A 21,933-nucleotide genomic window follows, 5' to 3' on the forward strand; every position below is an offset into this window, starting at 1 on the left:
TTTGTGTCACCAAGACATAGGGAACCATTAGCATCTGTGCTCTAAAACCATTTAGGATAAAGGGGAATATTATTTGTAAGTGTCAAGGCACATTCTTCTTCCTCTTATTTGTTCCCAGGGCTGCATTTGTAGTTTCGCCTAAGTCAGGGTGCATTGTTCAGCCTTCCCTTTTAGATTGTTAGTGACTGACTGTTAAACGAAAGTCAAATATGCTTTACTTATTAAAAATATAGCTGAGATTTGCACTTAGTGGAACACTACATTATACAATTTACCCTTTTTAACAGGACTTGATGGCCTTGATATGTGAAAGCCTTCTCAGTACTGACCCTTAGTCACAGAATTTTAAAAGAATCCCAAGCAAGCCAATGCACATTATAATTAAGAATGTTATAGTAACATTTAATAAATACTAAGCAAGGTAAACCCATTTAGAATAACCTTTTCTATTTGAAAAGGAAGCACTTATTATGAGATTAAAGTTTATCTGTAGCATGAAAGGATGCCAACATCACACAAGTTACCTCTCTTTTACATGCAGTTATAGGTAAAAATGAAATGTCAAACTACAGTTTATTTACTCTACAGTACTACTGGGTTTGGTGTATGTTAGCAGAATTGTTATGAAGGTTGAATTTCTGATTGCGGTGTGTGCTTTGTTACATGTGGAATTTCTACTCAAAATGCTGATGCACAGTTATTGATGAAACTTGAGGAGCTGATGCCTAGAGGCATTTTCTATTTCCAGCCATCAGACCATAGCTGGAAGGAGGTCACATAGTGACACTCAGCAGTTTACCCTCACCAGTCTACAAGGCAAGTTTCCACCATTCTGGACCTTGTGAATGCCAGACGACTTTTGGCTAATTCCCTGAAATATTCCTGCATTTTATACAATCCCATACTCATATACAGCTGTAATTGTTTCATTCTTTTCTCTTTTCTTTCTTTCTTTTTTTTTCTTCTTTTTTTTTTTTAACAGAGCACTGTTAGCTTTGGCTTATGGTGGTGTGGGGGATTGAACCTACAACCTCAGAGGCTCAGGTAGGAGAGTCAATTTGCATAAGCATCACACTAATTTCTCCATCCAGTTGTTTCATTCTTAATAAAGTCTTAATCAGAAGCTTGTGGCTTAAGGTATTAGGGGTAAGAGATAACACATATTTTCACCTCTCCACACAGAATCCTATTTAAACCACAAAAATAAATGTGACAGAGGAGCGAAATGCCTTTGAAGGCTGAGAAGAAAGCAGTGGAAGCTTGAATACATTTTTGGAAGATAGAAAGGAGCTATAGTTGCATTGACAAATCGGGGAAGAGGAAAACACACAGGAAAAACCTGTTGAGGATGTTGGACTTTTCCACGAGGTCAAGGTCTGAAAGAGGCTCCCAGGGGCCAGGCGGTGTCGAATCCAGTAGAGCATACATGTTATAGTATTCAAGGACCCTGGCTCAAGTCCCCATCTGCATGGTGGAAGCTTCACATGTGGCCACCAGCCAGAACATGAAAAAAATTATTGCAGACAGGGAGCTATGTATGGTAGACCTCGAAAATAGCCAGTTCACACTATTCTTAACTTCACATGTTGTACTGCATGTATATTCTCATGGAAGGAGCAAAAATTAAACAATCAGATGGATGAATAGATAGATAGACAGATAGACAGACAGACATGCAAAGGCCAAGAAGAAAAGGATAAAGAGTGGTAAAGGTGCTGTTTTTGACAGGGAGGTCAGGCAGGTAGAACCATTCTAAGACTGTGACATTTGAACAAAGTATAATGGAAACTGAAAGAATGAGTGCCATGTGATTATCTGCAGGACATGGTCCAGCAGTCTAGATGAGAGAGGCTGAAGGTCTGAGGAAGAAAATGACTACGCAGCTAGAGCACGGGGAGTGAGAAAGCCTGAGCCAGATTTTGTGAGATTTTGAAAGCTCAGGCCAACACAAGTAGACTCTTCTAAATATGATGGGAAAATAGACAGTTCCACATGTCTCCTCATCTGGAGACCTAGGTCTAAGCAGAGAATGAAAGGAAGCAGGAGACTAGCGAGTAAGTTACTAAGGAGTTCGTGTAAAACAAGATGGTGACTTGAACTAAGGTGGTGATGGGAAAATGTTGGATCTGGGGTGCACAATGAAAGCAGAGTTGAATAAAACTAACTACTGGGTTGGTTGGGCAAGTGGCAGGATATGAACAAAGATAACTCATATTGAAATGAGAGGTCAGATGACTTCACAAAAGAGGACTGGAGTTTGAGTGGCCGATTCAGCCATGCTTCAAATCTCAAGTAAAGGTGAGCTGCATGAAAGCTGTGGCTTTACTTAAACTCCTTTGAGTAAAATGAACCTGGGAATGGTGTCAAAGCATCTAGTATACATACAGAGTCATGCAACATGACAACCTTTACTATCTCAAAAGGTCATGGCTATCTGGTTAAATTTTGTTTTCTTGCTGATGAATAGTGGGATTTTTCCAGGCTATCTATATGAGAGCGGCTAGTAACTCTGTTAAATAAAATCTCAGGACAAATTATACCCAATGTTGGATAAATGTTCTGGCCTACTCCCCACTCAAGGATTACTTATCTAGAAAAAACTGAACATCTTGGGACATAATGGTAACATGTTTTTTCAAGGATGAACAAGCCCAGCAGAAGAGTCTTCAAGTAGCTACTTTATCACCTAAATCGACTCCAATATTGGGTGGGATTAACTTGAGGACAATAAGTCAAGGATGATCAGCCTTGAACTTCTCTCTCATGTGTCAGATTCCCTGCTCTGCTTTGTCTTGCCCACACCACTGATTCCAATAATAGGTGGATGGATATTTTGTTCCATGCAGGTTGTGGCTTTTTTCATATTGAGTTTTGCAACACCATGGACATTGGTAGAAACTTGGTGTCAACATCCATCTTGGGGGATGAAATAAAATGGACAATTCTGGGAAACATTTCTCTGAAGGCCCTGTTGGAAATGCCCTATTTCAGCAGTGACATCAGCAGTGCACCATGAGATCACTGGCTTTTGTGCTTTCCTTCCTTCCCAGTTCCACTCTTCCTACACTCATGCTACTGTTTCTTGGGTTCATCTTCCATGCCAAGCATGCAGTGTTCATCAAACACCCTTCTCCTGAGAACTCAAAGCAAGGCAGCTTCTTTTTCACAACCCAGCTACACCCATCTGTTGGGACCATGTGTAAGCCTGATAGAGCTTAGGGAGAACCACCCCTGTCTTTGGATGGAGGTCTGAGAAGATAACCTCTTGGTAAGTCTCTCTCAACTGAGGTGAGCATAAGGGGGGAAACTCAGACTTGGTTCTTTCCTTCTTGACTCTCAGGCCCACAGATATCCCAGTACTTCCCTCCATTAGCTGCAGGCCACATGGCCACAGATTCACTTATTCAAAGTCACCTTCTGATCACAGAAGAACACACCTTATCACACACTTCATCACACACCTCAGACCCCAGACGAGAAATTCAATTCCAAACTATATGGCCTTTTGATATCCATCTTCTTTCTGTCTCACCCTACAGGTTTAACCCCTATGCTTCTCTCAAATACTTTTGGATAATTAAGTTGCTTGTGTCATGGAGAATAACTGTCTTGTATCTCATCAATTCCTGTCCTACCAGCCCCCTACCTTAGGGGCATGCTGACTGTTAAGAAACCTGTAATTTCTGACATATTTCAACAATAATTACCTCCACTGCTTTTCTATTTAACTCATGTCCACTTTGCTAATAAACGGACTCTAGGATTCTGGGATTCTAGGACTCAGATTCTAGGCACGCTAAGAGTCCCCTGGTGTCTTTTACTTCGTGTCATCCCTGTCGTGAGCGAGAAAGAACCCGTTACCTTTCCCCTGGAGACCACCCCGCCGGAGAGGGAGAGATATATACCGAAACCCATCATGGTAAAAAAAAAATCTTTGAGTTGGAGGAATGCTGTGGCCCTGGTATATGATGAGGGGAAAGGACTTAATTTGGGGGAGAGAATCTCTTGCAGACACCTAGACACCAATCATGGGGAGATGAGAGGTTGTACTTGTGTCAATAACTGTACTGTAAATCGTTCACCACCACCCTCAATGGAAGGAAGGAAGGAAGGAAGGAAGGAAGGAAGGAAGGATAATGGGAGGGAAGAAGGAAGGAAAAAAAGAGAGGCCATGTGTTTACACATCCAGTAAAGAGCATAAGTGACCATGCACAAGAAACAAGATTCAAGCTCTGGTCCCTACCTGCAGGGGGAAGCTTCACATGTAGTGAAGCAATGCAGTAGGTATCTCTCTATCTCTCTCCCTATCTCTGCCTTCCTTCTCAATTCCTCTCTGTTCTATCAAATAAGATAAAATAAATGTAAAAAAGAAGAAATACTAGATTTTTTCTATTAAACCTATTATATTGGCTTATTAAATCTAGCCTGATTTTAAAATTCAGCTTGCAGATCAAAATATAATTCTTTCTTCATCAATACTTGGTTTTACTATAAAAATAATATTTTTTGTTCTTCGTATATTTTTATCATGGGCTCAGAGAAATCAAGTAGGTTTATGACACTACTAATGTCAAGTACATTTAACTCCAACTTGAATGACTTATCTAGTTTGGGAGCCCTAGTTTCAAATGCATTCGAGCTGTATATGTACAGAAAAGTGGGTGTTGTTGGGCAATACATCATTTTATAAAGCCTGGTGCTTCTGACTTAAAGAAAAAAGATTCATTCTAACTGTAATAACTCATGTGTGAGGTATGAGTCATTTCAAATATTCAACAACTTTGGGAAATAAACTCAGGTAGTATATTTCCTCTCTCTATTTCTTTTTTTTGAGATTCTCAAACTAGAAATCAGAGTAATTAAGATAGATAACTGGTATTGGGCAGAAGGGACTCAGGGTCTTTCCAAAACTGTCAAGATGGTTAAAACCCACAAAATCGGGAAAAAGGAAAGACGGTTGAGCAACTTAGTGACAAGTGAGTCAAATTTGTCAGTGCTAGAGCACAGCACTTATATATGCCTGAGGATTCAGGTTCACTCCCTGGAACTGCCTATGTCAGAGCTGAGTGGTGCTCAATTCTCTCTCTTTCTCACAAAAAAAATCAAAACTTAAAAAAGAAAACTGTGACAGGGCTGGGTGGTGGTGCACCTGGTTGAGTGCACATGTTCTAGTGCACAAGGACCCAGGTTCAAGCCCTCGGTCCCCACCTGCAGGGGGAAAGCTTCACAAGTGGTGGAGCGGTGTCTCTCTGTCTCTCTCCCTCTCTGCCTCCCCCTTCTTTCTCGGTTTCTGGCTATTTCTATGCAAAAAATAAAGATAATAAAAAATTTTTTAAAAAGAAAACTGTGAAACAGTTTTTGTAAAAACAAATCCCTTCTTTTTGAAGTAGTGGGGGAGGCGTTTCAACAGATAGAGTGCAGGACTTGCATACCTGAGCCCCCAGTATCAATTCCAGGCACTACATACACCAGTGCTGTGTCCACTCTCTCCTCTCCCTCTACCTCTTACATCATGAAATAAACCTTTTAAAATCTGTACATATGGGAAAGACTTTCCACTCACTGTTTCATTCAGCAGGCATTTGTAGAGTGTCTCTAATATACCAGTAATGCATAAGGCACTGTTGATATAATGACTGTAGGGAGTAAAATAAAAGCAATTTCTTGAGTGGAGGACATTACAACAGTTTCCATTCCTAGCACAGGGGAATCTGTAACTAAAGTCATTATCACCATTAGGACTACAACTATGTGGACCAATGGAGTGACAATCTTCAAACTGGCAAGTCTAAGAAATAATTTTTTCCATAAATTTTAATAGTTTGTCCACGACTGGGGTAATATTTTTCAACCTTTGCAGTCATTTCAATCTTTAATTAGACAATTTAATCTGTAGTTGGCATTGGAATAGATTCAGATTTGGTAAGTATGCTAAAATAAACAGATTGGGTAGACATTCTTCGTTGCACAGAGTGGTTGCCAGCCTGATTTGGAAACTTGACTTTTGACTATTGCAGAATTACAGTGAGAATAAGAGTCATTATTCCAGTTCAGCAATGATGGCATCCTAAGGCAACAGATTACATTCTTAGTAGCTCATCAGAAGGAAATGGATAATGATAGCTCGATCTTCCTTAGAGGCTTCATGAATTAGCAACTAAAGCCCACGAACACTTCCAAAATTAGAGCTTTAAATAGTCTGGATCTTGGAAAGGAAAAGGAGGACGGCTATGGCTTGGATTTAATCAGTCACTATTCTTCTACCACAGTATTTACCTTGAAAAAAAAAAAAAAAGGAAATCACTGTTGTTACTTCCTGCCACCTGCTTGCCAAAGGAACTGAATTCTGAGGGATTTCAGTTCTTTCAAGCCAGCATTGAAAACCCAGGTCAGATGGGGCGGAGGAGACAGCATAATGGTTATGCAAACAGACTCTCATGCCTGAGGCTCCTAAATCCCAGGTTCAGTCCCCTGCACCACCATAAGCTAGAGCTGAGCAGTGCTCTGGTGTTTCTCTCTCTCTCTCTCTCTCTCTCTCTCTCTGCATCTCTCTCAAAAAAAATAATTTTTTTTAAAAAAAGAAAGAAAACCCAAGTCAGGTACATCAAGCCTTCCCAGGGCAAAGTCAGCGTACTCTGTTAAGGTTGTTTTTTCAATTTTACTCGCCTTCTTCCCCACCTGTACTTCACTCCTACATCCTTTAGTGAAAACTGCATTACTTTGAAGTTGAAGGTTGCATTCAGGCAGGCAGAGCAGCTTCACTCCCACCCTGAGCACGAACAGATAATAGATTCTGCAGAGCAGGTGTCCAACTGACCAAGGTCATAGAACAATGACTCAGTGTAAATATCCAAACCGTGGTTGTGGACCAGCTCAGCACATGACAGGTGTAGCTGATGAGTGTCCTTTTGCCGAGCTGTCACAGTAGTCTGAGACCACAGAACAAATCAAAGGAAGAAGTCTGTGCCTGCCTTAGAAGGTTATGTCTTCACTAATTCTGTGGCATCCAGCAGACTGACATTACTTGGTGAAAATCTCTTCTCTGATGTGTTTGGATGATTTTGTTTCTCAGGAACTATTTGTTCATGGTTTTTAAAAAAAGTGGAAAGATGAAGTCAGTTTTCTCCTGACATTTCTGAGAATGAATAGTTGTGAAGGACAAGTAGGCAATCTCTTCTAAGAAACAGTCAATCCAATGACTCTAGAAAGTCCTTCAGAGTTGTGAAAAGATCACAACTTTAAGAATAACACAAGCAAAGAAAGCAAAAGATTCAGCTCCTGGGGTGAGGGTTATAACCAATGCATTACAGATTCATGCTTGTCAGCACTGTACTGAAATTTCAATTTGAGACAGTGCCTAAAAGTCAAAGTCATCAAATGCACACAAGAGACTAAAATATATATTTTTTTAAAGTAGGGATGTGGTTAAGTTATAAGGATAAAAGGCACGGTTGATGAGTTTTAGAAAATGTTTTGAATTATATAGGGCTAGGGTGTGTATATTAAAATAGTTTATGCTAGTTTCATAAAAACAAAGGCTAATACTTTGTTAAATCTTAAATCCCTAAAAAGTGAATGTGTAAATTTAAGTTCTTCTATATTTCCAATGGGGGGTAGAGGTCAGCAAACATTTCAATAAAGGACCATTTGAGAGACAGAATTATATTAATAATAACCCTTGAAGAACATGTAACAGTGTTTTCAAATTAACACTGTCTTATAGAATTTCTTCCCTTTTGCAACTGAAAAGCTGAAGTCAAATGACTTGTTTCGTGCTATCCATTTCAGCCTAAGTTTAAAGCTATGTTTTGAAATTGTGAATTCAGTTCTCTTTTTTCCCCTCGTTTTTACTGAGGTAATGTTGGTTTGTAAAAATGTATGCTTTAAATGTTCAATTTCACCCCTCTTGAAATTGTGTGTTGTCACCCACCACCCACCACCAAGGTGTCAATCTCCCTTCTCCCAAGTACACTGTTCGCCTCCCTCTTATCCAACTCCTCCCCCTTTAAGTAACCTGAGTTCAGTCTGTGGATTTGTCTGCATTTGATTTTGCCTGTTCCTTTGTGTATTCTTTGTATTAATGCTTCTTATCGGGGAAATGAAAATGAAAGCAACAGTGAGCTATCACCTCACACCTGTGAGATCAGCCTCACATCAGCAAAGATACAAACAAGTGCTGGTGAGGATGTGGAGAAAAAGAAGCCCTGTACACTACTGGTGAGAATGCTCATTGGTTCAGTCCCTAAGGGGGGCGTTACTGAGATTTCCTCACAATACTAAAACTAGTCCTAGAATAGGTGAGTGGAGAGGGGAAAATATGTGGTATATTTACAACATGGAATACTACTCAGCTGTAAGAAAGGATGAAGTTTTGTTTCTTGTTACAACACAGATGGAGCTAGCAAAATACTCAGCAAAATAAGCAAGAAGTACAAAACCAGGCGATTTCACTCATGTGGGATTTATTACTCAGTTGTTTTGTTGCTCTGCCACAGTTCCCGTAGTACTCCAAAAAAACAAACAAAAAAAAATACTTCCAGAAAGTTCTGAGTCCATGCTTGTGAGCTGTGGCCTCCTCTTTCTCCAGTGGGATTGTTGACTAACAGAACTTTTTAAAATTTTTATTTATTTATTCCCTTTTGTTGCCTGTTTTTATTATTGTAGTTATCATTGTTGTTATTATTGATGTCGTTGTTGTTGGATAAGACTGAGAGAATTGAAGAGAGGAGGGGAAGACAGAGAGGGGGAGAGAAAGATAGACACCTGCAGACCTGCTTCACCACTTGTGAAGCGACTCCCCTGCAGGTGAGGGGCGGGGGCTCGAACCGGGATCCTTACACCGGTCCCTGCGCTTTGTGCCACCTGCGCTTAACCCACTGCACTACCACTCGACTCCCTAACAAAACTAATTTTTTCTTTTTAAATTTACGTATAATTACTATGATGTCTAGATATATTCCAAGTGTCACTACATGGTCTTTTAAGGCAAGGAAGGTTTTACCCAGTTTACAAATGATAGACAGAATGGTTAAGATAGAAAGAGACTCCCAGTCCATCATCATCATCATCATCATCATCATCTTCTTCTTCTTCTACTCCTCCTTCTTTTCCTCCAAGCTTATCACTGGGGCTTAGTGCTGGCACTACAAACCCACTGCTCCTGGTGACCATATTTTCCATTTTATTGGATAAGACAGAGAGAATTTGAGGGAGGAGGAGGAGATAGGGAGAGAGAAAGATAGACACCTGCAGACCCGCTTCACTGCTTGTGAAACAGACCCCCTACAGGTGGGGAGCCAGGGGCTCGAACCCTGACCCTTGTGCCGGTTCTTGTGCTTTGAAGTATGTGTGTTTACCCGGGTATGCCACTGCCCAGCCCCCCAAATCCATTTTCTCTGTGACTTCTTTTAGAAGAGAACAAAGGTAGCCCTGTCTAGTCTACCCCCAGCCTGTGCCCTTCATTTCAATCCCATTACTTTTAACTATTTACAGGTATGACTCATTGGAACAAAGGATTTTATAGTTTTAAGTAAAATTTTAAAACAACTAATCTAGTCTGAAACTCAGAAAAATCATTCTAACATAACAAATCTATTTTTGAACTTACTATTTTTGAATACTAGACATATTCTAGTTGTTGGGACTTACAGCAACAGGCTCTTTGCCCTATAGATCCCCCCATCCCTTTTCTCCCTCTCCCTCTCCCTCTCCCTCTCCCTCTCCCTCTCCCTCTCCCTCTCCCTCTCCCTCTCTGTACCAAAGCACTGCTCAACTGGAGGGAGAGGGGAACTGGGAATTTGAAGTCTCAGGCATAAAAATCGTTTATGCTGCAAGTCCAGTGGTAGTGCAGCAGGTTAAGTGCACATGGCGTGAAGCACAAGGACCTGTGTAAGGATCCTGGTTCAAGCCCCCGGCTCCCCACCTGCAGGGGAGTCACTTCACAAGTGGTGAAGCAGGTCTGCAGATGTCTATCTTTCATCCCCCCTCTGTCTTCCCCTCCTCTCTCCATTTCTCTCTGTCCTATCCAACAACGATGACATCAACAACAACAATAAAAAACAAGAGCAACAAAAGGGAAAATAAATAAATAATTAAAAAATCATTTATGCTATCCCCCCACCTCTCTTGCCTTACAGATTTTATACTACTTAGAAAGAGGCAATATACTTCAAATTATCAGTGGCCACTTTAAAAAAAGTGGGGACTACAATGACACCTATGGACATCTAATCTTTGATAAGGGGGCCCAAAGTATTAAATGGAGAATGAAAGCTCTCTTCAATAAATGGTGCTGGGAAAACTGAGTTGAAATAAGCAGAAGAATGAAACTGAACCACTTTATCTCACCAGAAACAAAAATCAACTCCAAATGGATCAAGGACCTGGATGTTAGACCAGAAACTATCAAATACTTAGAGGAAAACATTGGTGGAACACTTTCCCACCTAAACCTCAAGGACATCTTTGATGATATAAACCCAATTGCAAGGAAGACTAAAGCAGAAACAAATCAATGGGACTACGTCAAATTGAAAATCTTCTGCACAGCCAAAGAAACTATCACACAAACAAAGAGACCCCTCACAGAATGGGAGAAGATATTCACATGCCATACATGAGACAAGAGACTAATAACCAAGATATATAAAGAGCTCAGCAAACTTAGCAACAAAAAAGCAAATGACCCCATCCAAAAATGGGCCGAGGATATGAACAAGACATCCACTACAGAGGAGATCCAAAAGGCTAACAAACACATGAAAAACTGCTCCAGGTCACTGATCGACAGAGAATTGCAAATAAAGACAACACTGAGATACCACCTCAACCCTGTAAGAATGGCATACATCAAAAAGGACAGCAGCAACAAATGCTGGAGAGGCTGTGGGGACAGAGGATCCCACTCATCAACAGAAGCTGAGAAAGAAGAACAGAAAGGGAAACTAAAAGCAGGATTTGACGGAATTTGGAGTAGGGCACCAAAGTAAAAACCCTGGGTTGAGGGTGAGAGTGATGTTCCGCTTCACGGGTGAGGTGGGGGGAAAGGGAGGGATGGGATGGGACACAGTCTTTTGGTGGGGGGAATGATGTTTATGTATACTCCTATTAATTTATAGTCATATAAATCACTAATTAATATGAGGGGAAAATTAGATTGAATGTCTCAAACTTTTTAATGCATAGACCATAGCCTGAGTCTTCGATATGTTGACTCTCTTAAAAGCTTAGACCAGGGAGAACAGAAGCAACCAGTGGCACAGCTATATACAAATAATGTCAAAGGACATAAATTGTGGTGATGTTGTGTATGATACAGCAAATCCTAACAAAGGGATTTTTCAGAGTTAACCCAATTGCCAAATAATGTGATTATAGCAGTAACTAGCTATTGTTTTCTTAAACCCTAAGACAGCAGGAACCTCCCACTTCCTCTATAGAGCCTATATTTCCCCCGCAGTCCTGGAGCCTCTGGGGTGGGGCTCACTTTCCTGCATGCTTCTCTCAAGTCATACCAAATGATATTGCATCCGCCGATACCAACCTAATCAACCCTTACTTATGGTAAAGCCACCACCCAGTTCCATATGATAATATGGAGAGAGAAAAAAGATTCACACTAAAGAGCAAAAGAAAGAAACATGCAGCATTGGGCATTGAACCAAGAGTCTCACAAACAGAAGTCATGTGTTCGATCAGGAAAGCTATTTGTCAGCCACGGACATTTTCTTTCTTTTCTTTTCTTTTCTTTTCTTTTCTTTTCTTTTCTTTTCTTTTCCTTTCCTTTCTTTTTCACAGACAGACACAGAGAGACAGGAAGAGAGAGTATATAAGTGAAAAAGGCCACAGCACCAAAGCTTCCTTTAGTATAACAGAAGCCAGGCTCAAACCTGGGTTGCTCACATTGCAAAGCAACACACTACCTAAGTGGAATATTTCATTTGCCCTCATTATCTTTTCTTTTTCAATTTTATGTATTTATTTTCTTTTGGATAGAGACAGAGAAAAACTAAGGGAGGGGGAGACAGAGATGGAGAGACACCTGCAGCACTGCTTCACCATTCATGAAGCCTCCCCACTGTAGGTGGGGATTAGGGACAACATGTGCATTCAGCAGAGTGCACCACCACTCGGTGGCGCCCTTCATTATCCTTTTGTAAGGGAGGAGAAATAATGATTGAAACTATTACTTCTCATGTGCCTAGCTAGCATTTAACATGAATTAACACTTGTATGAGGACTGCCTCACAGAGACTAGCGTTTTTGTTTTTCAAATGAGGAACTAGCACGGATGACCAAATCAACATTTCTGTGAAATACTGAATAGTGCCACTCAATAATGTCCTGATCCTCAGAGCCTGTAAACATGTGATATTACATGGTAAAGGGAGCTTCTCAGATAGGACTTAATTAAGAATTTTCAGTTGAGGAAATTATACTGGATTACCAGGATTTGCCCAAAAAAAAAAAAAAAAACACATAAAGATCCTTAAAAGAGATAAAAGGAAATAGACACTAAAGTCAAATGGTTTGGCTATGAACCAAGTAGTCAGCTTCTAAAAACTGGAAAAGTCAAGAAATGGATTCTCCCCTAGAACTTCTAGAATGATAGTTGACATAATTTCCGCCAAGTGAAACATTTCAGGCTTCTGGCCTGTAGAGTAGTAGCATAATAAATCTGGGTTACTGTAAACTATTATATTCGTGGTAATTTGTTATAGCAGCACTAGGAAAGTAATACACTGCCCATGGCCACAGAGGTACTAATTATCAGGGTCGGGTTTATTCTTGAGATATTCTGGAGCCCAAACCAGAGAATAAAATTCCAAATTATATGCAAAATAAGTGTCTCCTTGTGTTTCCTCTTATGCCCAGAATTCCAGGTTCCATAGAAACTAAAAAGGTGGAAGGGTACCCTATAGCTACTGGTATATACTAGTCGCCCTGTCCTGCTTCGCCTCTCCAGTCCTGTACCTAAGGCAACACTGAATAAGTCTCTTGTTTATGAGACGAGGAATTTAAAAACTAAACTGTTGTGATTTTCAAATTGCCCACCTGGGTGGTGAAAAAAAAAAAAGCTGATTATATGATTATACAAGGGTTGGGAAGATCCAGTGAGTTTAGTACTTGTGTGAAATTCAAATGAGACTGTGTACAACTGAGGACCAAAGAATAGAGGTGTCCTGAAACTCCTTTTAAAAATTTTTTTATTATCTTTTTACTTATTTATTGGATAGAGACCGTCAGAAATTGAGAGAGAGAGAGAGAGAGACAGAGAGACACCTGCAGCCCTGCGTCACCACTTGTGAAGCTTTCCCCCTGCAGGTGGGGACCAGGGGCTTGAACCTGGGTCCTTGCGCACTGTAATGTGTGTGCTTAACCAGGTGTGCTACCGCCTGGCCACCTGTCCTGAAACTTTTACATTTCATTGCTCCCTTAGGAAGGATAGAAGATGAAATGTCAACCACATATTTGCCCAATGTAACATATTTATTTATTTATTCATTCATTCATTTTTAACCAGAGCACTGCTCATCTCTGGTTTATGGTGGTGCGGGGGATTGAGCCTGGGACTTTGGTGCCTCAGGCATGAGAGTCTCTTTGCAGAACTATTATGCTGTCTACCCCTGCCCATGATAGATTTTTATATAATGTATACAATTTCCCCTAAATATTTTGTAGTAGTTTCCATAATTTGTTTTGGTCCACACTCCCAAAGGGGGAGAAATGTTAGGAGAAGATGATCAGAGGGCTCTGAACTCCAATTCTGTCATGACCCAGAGAGAAAGGGGTAGCAAACGAAGGGCGCTCAGAAGTAGCAATAGGGGTAGTGTGACTTAGAAAGGAACGGAAGGTAGGACCATAGGAAAAAAAACAGGGCAATGTGTATAAACGTAGACAGAGAAGTAACAGCCAACCCATATCTGTGACCGCAGTTTTCAATGGAAGGAACGGGGACACAGAACTCTGGTGGTGGAAACAGTGCAGAATTATACCCCTGTCATCTCATAGTTTTGTAAATCAATATTAAATCACTAATAAAATCTAAAAGAGAGACGAAAGACAACTACCAGATGGTTTCACTTATATGTGGCATCTAGAGACCTGATTCACATGAACTTGAAAAAACAAACACAGCAAAAAATAAATAAATAAAACCAGAAGCAAGCAAACTGTAAGGCTTGTGAGAACTCTGGTGGTATCTTTGGAATGTGGGAGGGTGGGAATATAGAACTTTAGTGGTGGGTATGGTGTGGAACTATACATTGTAATCTTATAATCATGCAACATATTATTAATAAAGAATTTAAATTATTTTTTAAATGTAACCAAAATTCTCACTGTAGAAAATATGAGAAGCCCCTTGTAAATGTTATTTTCTCAAACTGCATTTGCTTACATATATTAATATATCACTTGACAAATCATATTTATTATATAATAATACACTAATCACTTTTAATCCTGCTGTGTATTCAGCTATCTAAGGGTTGCTAGGGCCCAGTGGGCACTCATAAATACTAACTGAGCTAAACAGAATGCTTCTGTGGGGCAGGGGTGGGGGATTGCACTGTAGGTTTACACAACAGACTTTCATGCCTGAGGTACCTAACAAATTCAACCACCAGCATCAGTATAAGTCAGAGCTGAGCAACCCATATCTGTGACTGCAATTTTCAATGGAAGTAAAAAGAAAGAAAGCATATGATTGTATCCTTTGACCAAATTTTTTTCCCCATATTTTAAAGTGTGTGCAAGTTCGTTGGGCACCTTGTTAAAATGCGGAGCCAAGTCAGAAAGTCTGCTTGGGGTCTGAGATTGGGCAGATCTGCCCACTTCCCATTGGAAGCTGGTTCCTATATATTTCAAGCATCTCTGAAACTGAACCCCCCCCCCCATACAGACAGAAAGTACAAGTCATAACAACTTCTAATGGAAGTTTAGAAACCTGGCGGCTTAGAAATAGATTAGTCCTTTTTAAGCAACTCTGCCCTCCCAACACAGGGAGCAAAGCGGGGTTTAATAGCAAGAGTTGGAACCCAGCCCCAAACCCCTGCTCCCTAGTCTACCACAAGCAGGGGAAGGGTGCAGTGAAAGGAAAGAGAGGAGTGGCCACCAGCTCCCAAGCCTCTGAGGGGCATCTTTCCCCTCTGGAAGCAGCGAGGTCATGGGCAAACACTTTGGAGCACAGCCGCGCCCCCTCCGCGCCCTTGCCCAGGCAGAGACCGCGGACGCGCCTGCGTGAGCGCTCCGTATAAATAGATCCCAGGCGGCCGCCACCGGACAGAGCCTGGCTGCTGGCACCGCGGGCCATGGCGGACGAGGGCCACCAGTGGCAGGGCAGCATCCTCTACAACATGCTCATGAGCGCCAAGCAACTGCACGCGACTCCAGAGGCGCCCGAGGCGCGGCTGGGGGCTCCGTGCTGGGGCTGCTCTTGTGGCGCCGAGCCCCCGGTGGGGAGAGAGGGGCTGCCGGGTGGGCAAGCAGTGGCGCTCCTGTACCGCTGCTGCTTTTGCGGAGAGGACCACCCACGGCAGGGCAGCATCCTCTACAACATGCTCACCAGCGCCAAGCCAGCGCCCGCGGCTCCGGAGCCTGAGGCGCGGGTGGGGGGCTCCTGTTGGGGCTGTTCCTGCGGCGCGGAGCCCCAGCTGGGCAGAGAGGGGCTGCGGGGCGGCCAGGCCATGGCATTCCTCTACCGCTGCTGCTTTTGCGGCGAAGACCACCCGCGCCAGGGCAGCATCCTCTACAGCTTGCTCACCAGCGCTAAGCCAGCGCACGTGGCTCCGGAGGCACCCGAGGCGCGGCCGGGGGGCGCGTGGTGGGAGCGCTCCCACTGTGCTCAGAGACGGGGGTGCAGAGAGGAGCCGCTGGGCGCACGGCCGCTGGCCCTCCAGCCCCGCTGCAGCTTTTGTGGAGAAGACTACCCGCGGCAGTCCGTCACCCCCTACCACTTGTCTGCGAGCGCCAAGCAAACGCGCTCGGCTCCCGAGGCGCCGCCGGGGACGCCCTGGTGGGACCCCACTTGCGGCGCGCTGCGCCGGGTGGCCCTCAAGAGTCCACAAGTGGTCTGTGAGGCAGCCTCGGCTGGGCTGTTGAAGACGCTGCGCTTCGTCAAGTACTTGCCCTGCTTCCAAGTGCTACCCCTGGACCAGCAACTGGTGCTAGTGCGCAGTTGCTGGGCGCCCCTGCTCCTGCTCGAGCTGGCGCAGGACCGCTTGAACTTGGAAACGGAGGAGCCGGCGGAGCCCAGCCTGCTGCAGAGGATCCTCACCACCAGGCGGCGGGAGGAGGCGGGAGACCAGCCGCCACCCCTGGTCACGCTGCAGCCAAATTTGGCCCCGCCGGCCGAGACCGTGAGTTGGCCCTTGGCCGCCGAGGTGCAAACCATCAAAGGCTTCCTGGCCAGGTGCTGGAGTCTGGACATCACTACCAAGGAGTATGCCTACCTCAAGGGGACCGTGCTCTTTAACCCGGGTAAGGGAGTCCACTTGGGGCTCTGGACCTTCCTCTGATCCCCAAAGCGGTGGGTTGTGCCTGACCTGGGCGCGGGTACTCGGGCGTTTTAAGTGGTCAGGGGAGTAAGTAACAAGGGCACCAGAGGAGACATCGCCACTAAGTCAAAAACTACTTGGGGGGACGGGGAGGGCTTCTCCCAGGAACTTCGCGGGAGGTGGGGGCCTGGGAAGGGTTTTGCTAGACCTTCTGTTAGAGCCTAAAAGTTTGTGCCTTCAGGGGGTGCGGCTACGCCTCCTCCGCTAGAATGTTAAACCCCTCCACTTAGGTTTGCAAAGTTTGTGTTCACTTGCAAATTCTGCGGCTTAACTTTTCTAGCACCCATTCCTGGAATTGACTGGAGCCCTTTTTGTTGGAGGAAATCTATTAAGGCTAGCCAGAGGGTGGATGTGGGGAGAAGGCGCTCTAGAGACTGAAAATTGGGGCGCAGTATTTCCGAGTTTGAAGGGACCCCAGGCACCCCCTAAGTCACTTCCTATACCTCCACCCGAGTTCGCAGGTCGCCTATTCCCAAGAGGCCTTGCGCGCAAGTTAAAGACTCGCGAACGGTGGCGCGCGGCTTACCTGCTTCCTGACCCGGTGATGGCGCCCCCGCCCCCTCCCCGCCCCGCCATCACGGTCGGGTTGTCTGTGGGACGTTCTCCCTCTACTCCACACAGTGGAGTCCCGTTGGGCCAGCATTCTTTGCGCAAGGCTCCTGAAGTGGGCGGCTAGTTTCCCAGCAGCCTGAGCCGAGACCTGCTTTCTTTAAAAGTTCCCTTCTCACCCCAGCAGTCCCCCCCACACACACACCCGTTTCCCTGACGCCACTAGTCTCCCGCTTCGCAGGCTCGAAAGGTGCACGGAGGAATTAATTATTCGTTCAGTACTCACATTTCTGGACGGAGAGACGTCGTTTCGGGACTTAAAGGGTCACCTCTGCTTTATATCCTCGTCTTCCAAACCTGCCTGTGCCTCCAAGAAGCCCGGGGCCGTGGGGAAGGAACTTGTTTCGCGTTTCCCCAGGTCCTTCCCTCAGAGGCTCCGCTCCGGTAAAGCTCCTCCGGGCCCGCGAGTTTGCGTCGAGTGTCCCAGGTGTTTCGGAGGCGCATTTGGAAAACTGGTTGCTGGCTCCTGTAGTCTAGCTACTAAACAAGCACCGTGGGCCTTGTTTGGTTGGAATATTAAGATGAGAGGAGGGCTCAGCTTCCAGAAGTTTATATTCTACGAAGGGTGCACCCCCTTCCCTCTTTCCTCCACTGGGTCTTAAACCCACCCTTTTGTCACGCACAGGTTCACGCATACGCACACACAAATACGTGTGCACAAATCGGCCTTATTGTGGCTCTGCTTTTCCAAGTCCTCTCACTAGCAGGCGTTCAGCAGTTAAGTAGAAAAGCAATACCTGTTAAGCCTGTGGGCTTTTATTTGCTGTTTATCTGTTTGTATCCTCTGACCTTCCCCCCCCCCCTTTTTTAAACTATGGAATCCATATATCTGCTTTTTTTCCTTCCTGAATTTACTTTGAGATAATTTTTTTAAATCCACTTGCAGGGGGGAGAGAGGAAAGGTGTGGTATGAAGGAAGTGATGCGGGATTCACAAGATGAAGTTTTTAAAAGATTTTTGTTTTTTTGTTTTTTTTTCTTTTATTTAAGAAAGGATTAATTAACAAAACCATAGGGTAGGAGGGGTACAACTCCACACAATTCCCACCACCCAATCTCCATATCCCACCCCCTCCCCTAATAGCTTTCCCATTCTCTATCCCTCTGGGAGCATGGATCCAGGGTCCTTGTGGGTTGAGAGACAAGGGCACTGCACAACTCTGACTTATGGTGGCATAGGGAATTGAACCTGGGACCTCAGAACCTCAGGCATAAAGGTTTTTTGCATAACTATTATGCTATCCCTCCCCAACACACACACAAGATGAAGTTTTAACAAGTCAAGTTTTGGGTTGATCTTCGGGACTCTTCTTCCACTCACCAATGAAATTTAAGCACAGTAAAATGGGGTCTGAAGCCTGAATTATGAAAACCTACAAGTAGAGGGAGTTGTTCATGCATAGACTGGAGTAATCAGAATTGGAGTATGAGTTAAAGATAGGTGTTTTGTTCTCACTGTATTTATTAGACTGGATATTTGCTACAATAAGAATAGCTTGTTTGTTATTATTATTATGTGTTTTATTGGGGGAAATAATGGTCTACAAGACAGTTGATTACATGGGTACAGTTTCTTCTATGGTACATGTTACACACCAATCCCACCACCAGTTTAGGCCCCCTCTGCACTCCCACCCCCATCCAAACACTGACTGGTTCTTCTGCTTTAGGGTGATTAGCATGGTGGTTTTTGTTTGTTTGTTCGTTTGTTTGCTTTGTTTTAGCAGAGCACCACTCAGCTATGGCTTAAAGTGGTGCTAGAGATTGAACCTAGGAGCTCAGAGCCTATGGCCTGAAAGTCATTTACATAGCCATTATGCTGTCTTCCCAGCCCTACAAAGTGCTTTTAAAATACTTTCCTGTTGGATTTTGTAGAAAAGGGTTAAATAATTGCTATCATTGGAATCATTTCAACAGAACAGGAAATCGGTAATTATTTAAATATATATGTTAAAGAACCTTACAGTAATAGTATTATCATGGAGGCACAAAGAATCTTTAAAAGCAACTTCCTCTTTTACCAACCTCCTTAAACAATTTACATATACTTAACCTTTCCAGCATTGCTATTTTACCCAATTTTACTTAATCACACTGAACTGCAAGAAGGTCAAGCATTTTCTATTTGCAAAGTTTCTGTTTGAACCATGTTGCAATCAGTGATGCTTTCACGTTTGCTTTTTAACCATTGAATAACTGTCAAGACAATACTTTCAAAGACTTATTTTTAAAGACTCATTTCATTTATTTTATGTGGGAGTTTCAGATGAAAGAAGCCAGCACTCCAGTATAGGTAGTGCTGAGGATTAAAACCTGAGCCTCAGGTATGCAAGTCCTGTGTTCTACCAGCTGAACAGTTCTTCTGGTCACAAGACTTCTCACTTTAATTTTTATAAAAGTCTTTTGGAATGTTCCTAAGAACTTTATTTTTTTCATTTTGCTTATTTTTCTTTTCTTGTCTTTTATTTATATAAGAAAGGAGACATTAACAAAACCGTAGGATAAGAGGGGTACAGCTCCACACAATTCCCACCACCCGATCTCCATATCCCATCCCCTCCCCTGATAGCTTTCCCATTCTCTATCCCTCTGGGAGTATGGACCCAGGGTCGTTGTGGGTTGCAGAGGGTGGAAGGTCTGGCTTCTGTAATTGCTTCCCCGCTTATAATGCTCCTCAGTACAGATACTATGACATACTGAGCTAAGTGACCAATGTCACCTTTCAAGTTATTATGAGACTTTAGTCTGAATTCAGTCTACAGGCAAATAAAACAAGACTTTAGAGTCACATTGTGGCATGACACTTACCTCCACCGACTGTATCATTATTGTAATGGTGGGAAATTCGAAGGAGGGTGATAAAATATCTGTCATTTGGCAAAAGTTGTCACTCGATAATTTTAATTTCTCCATAGTTGCCCACCTGGTGACCTGGAACAGCAAGTCATTAAACTGTTTAGTGTTTTGTTTTGTTTACCATCAGGGTTGTCACTGGGGCTAGATGCCTGCACTGCTTCACTGTTCCTGGTGACCATTTTGCTTTTCTTTCTTTTTGATAGAGGTTGATAGGGAGATCAGGAGAGCTCTGCTCTACCGCTTATGAAGCGTCCCCTCTGCAAGTGGGGACCAGGGGCTTGAACCCAAGTGTTCAAGCATGCTAATAACATGTGTGCTGTACCAAGTGTACCATCACCCGGCTCTTCATGAAACAGTATTCTACCATCATATTGAGTATACATTTGTTGTCTGGGTGCCACCAGATTTTAAAATATGGCAATATAAATGGTGGTTTTTGAATATAAGAATAATTCTGACTCTTTCTTAGAGGCATGGCTCCTGGAAATTTAGAACTGACTTGACATTTTATTCTTTCTCTAGGAAGTTCTTGCTCAAGTTGGGAAGGGCCAGCGTGGATGTATTTTTTCAAAATTGGCAAAGATGCTGTGAGTGAACTATCTATAATGAGATCTCTCTCTCTCTCTTTCTCTCTCTCTCTCTCCCCCTCCCTCCCTCCCTTTCTCTCCAGACCTGCCGGGCCTGCGGTGCGTGAAGTACATTCAAGGGCTTCAGTGGGGAACTCAGCAGATCCTCATCGAACACATTAGGATGATGCATGGGGGGCACCAGGCCAGGCTTGCTGAACTGAACAGTGCCCTCTTCTTGCTGAGATTCATCAATGTCAACGTCATTGCAGAACTGTTCTTCAGGCCCATCATTGGCACAGTCAGCATGGATGACATGATGCTGGAGATGCTCTGTGCAAAGCTCTGACTGCAGGGGGCACACCCATGCAGCTCATCAAGAAGAAAGATGAGGTTCTCTGTGCAGAAGCATGTGCAATAGCACAAAATTAACTTTCATATTATTTTTCACATGCATAGTATTTTTGTATTCAATTAAGGGAAAACTTTACTTGCAATAGAAATCCTGTTCCATTACGAAGAAAAGCAATTTCCCACAGTAACCTATCTGTAGATTCTTGAATGAAAGAACAGAGTACTGCACTAATAAACTATTTGCACAATGGTTAATGATTCTTTCTGTCGATTGAACCTGAAAAAACACTTTTGGAATATAATAATATAATCACATATAAATATGTTACAGATAATATGTTTATAGGTAATATATGTTACAATAAATGTTCAGGCACTAACCTTTAAGTTGATTTGAAAAAATATTTTATCAGCTTATATAAGACTACAAAAAATCCTACTAATCTCATCAATATAAAGACAAATTGTCTTTGTGGGTAACACCATGAAATTCAGTTTTATGATTGGTTAGTGCAGGCGAGGGTTGACTTTGCTCACTCTTCATTTCCACTTCCGTCAGGTGTATGGAAGACTGTTTTGTAACAGGTGGGACAATCTGTGATCATAAAGGCACCGCAAAGTGCAATGAGAGATTTTCCAGAGTTCTAATTTGTGATTTCTCTGCACACAGTAAAAAAAAAAAGTTCAGCAAGGAACATAAATAAGGAACATAAATTTCATGAGAGCAGTTACAGTTCCAAAAAGAACAGCATCACTATAAATTCCTAATTGATACACCTCTTAGATACATCCTCTATGCCACTGTCACATGAACAAGCATGGCATGAAATCAAAGTGATTTTATTCTTGGCTCCTGCTGTCCTGTTACATGTAAGCTATGGAGCTAGCTCCTTCTTGTTCCCAGATAAAATTGAGGACACTACATGGCCATTCTCACATGTAATAAGTGTAATCAGTTGCATATTTGTTAGCATTGGATACATTTATTTCAGG

At 43.0% G+C, this 21,933-nt stretch overlaps 1 protein-coding gene and 1 long non-coding RNA gene across 2 annotated transcripts in view; one reads left to right on the plus strand and one right to left on the minus strand.

Annotated features, from left to right (window-relative positions):
- Positions 1 to 17,663, minus strand: part of LOC132535774 (uncharacterized) — a 128,926-nt gene extending 111,263 nt beyond the window's left edge. The window contains exon 1 of the long non-coding RNA XR_009547476.1: positions 17,392 to 17,663. This is a non-coding gene — a long non-coding RNA (uncharacterized LOC132535774). The remainder of the gene's footprint in view (positions 1 to 17,391) is intronic.
- NR0B1 (nuclear receptor subfamily 0 group B member 1) lies at positions 15,269 to 21,190 on the plus strand. Its single transcript, XM_007518829.3, has 2 exons — positions 15,269 to 16,479; positions 20,691 to 21,190. Exons 1-2 carry the CDS (start codon positions 15,312 to 15,314, stop codon positions 20,933 to 20,935), a joined length of 1,413 nt encoding a protein of 470 aa, XP_007518891.1. The 5' UTR covers positions 15,269 to 15,311; the 3' UTR covers positions 20,936 to 21,190.
- Positions 21,191 to 21,933: the final 743 nt, after the last annotated feature.

The sequence above is a fragment of the Erinaceus europaeus genome, chromosome X (genome assembly GCF_950295315.1).
Source record: "Erinaceus europaeus chromosome X, mEriEur2.1, whole genome shotgun sequence".
In the NCBI taxonomy this organism is placed as follows: domain Eukaryota; kingdom Metazoa; phylum Chordata; class Mammalia; order Eulipotyphla; family Erinaceidae; genus Erinaceus; species Erinaceus europaeus.

What these genes read in the sequence shown, in the direction of transcription:
- NR0B1 (XM_007518829.3), top strand. Translation starts at nt 15,312, where the DNA reads ATGGCGGACGAGGGCCACCAGTGGCAGGGCAGCATCCTCTACAACATG. An exon ending in GACCGTGCTCTTTAACCCGG is followed by an intron (nt 16,480 to 20,690) that starts GTAAGGGAGTCC and finishes CTTTCTCTCCAG; the next exon opens with ACCTGCCGGGCCTGCGGTGC.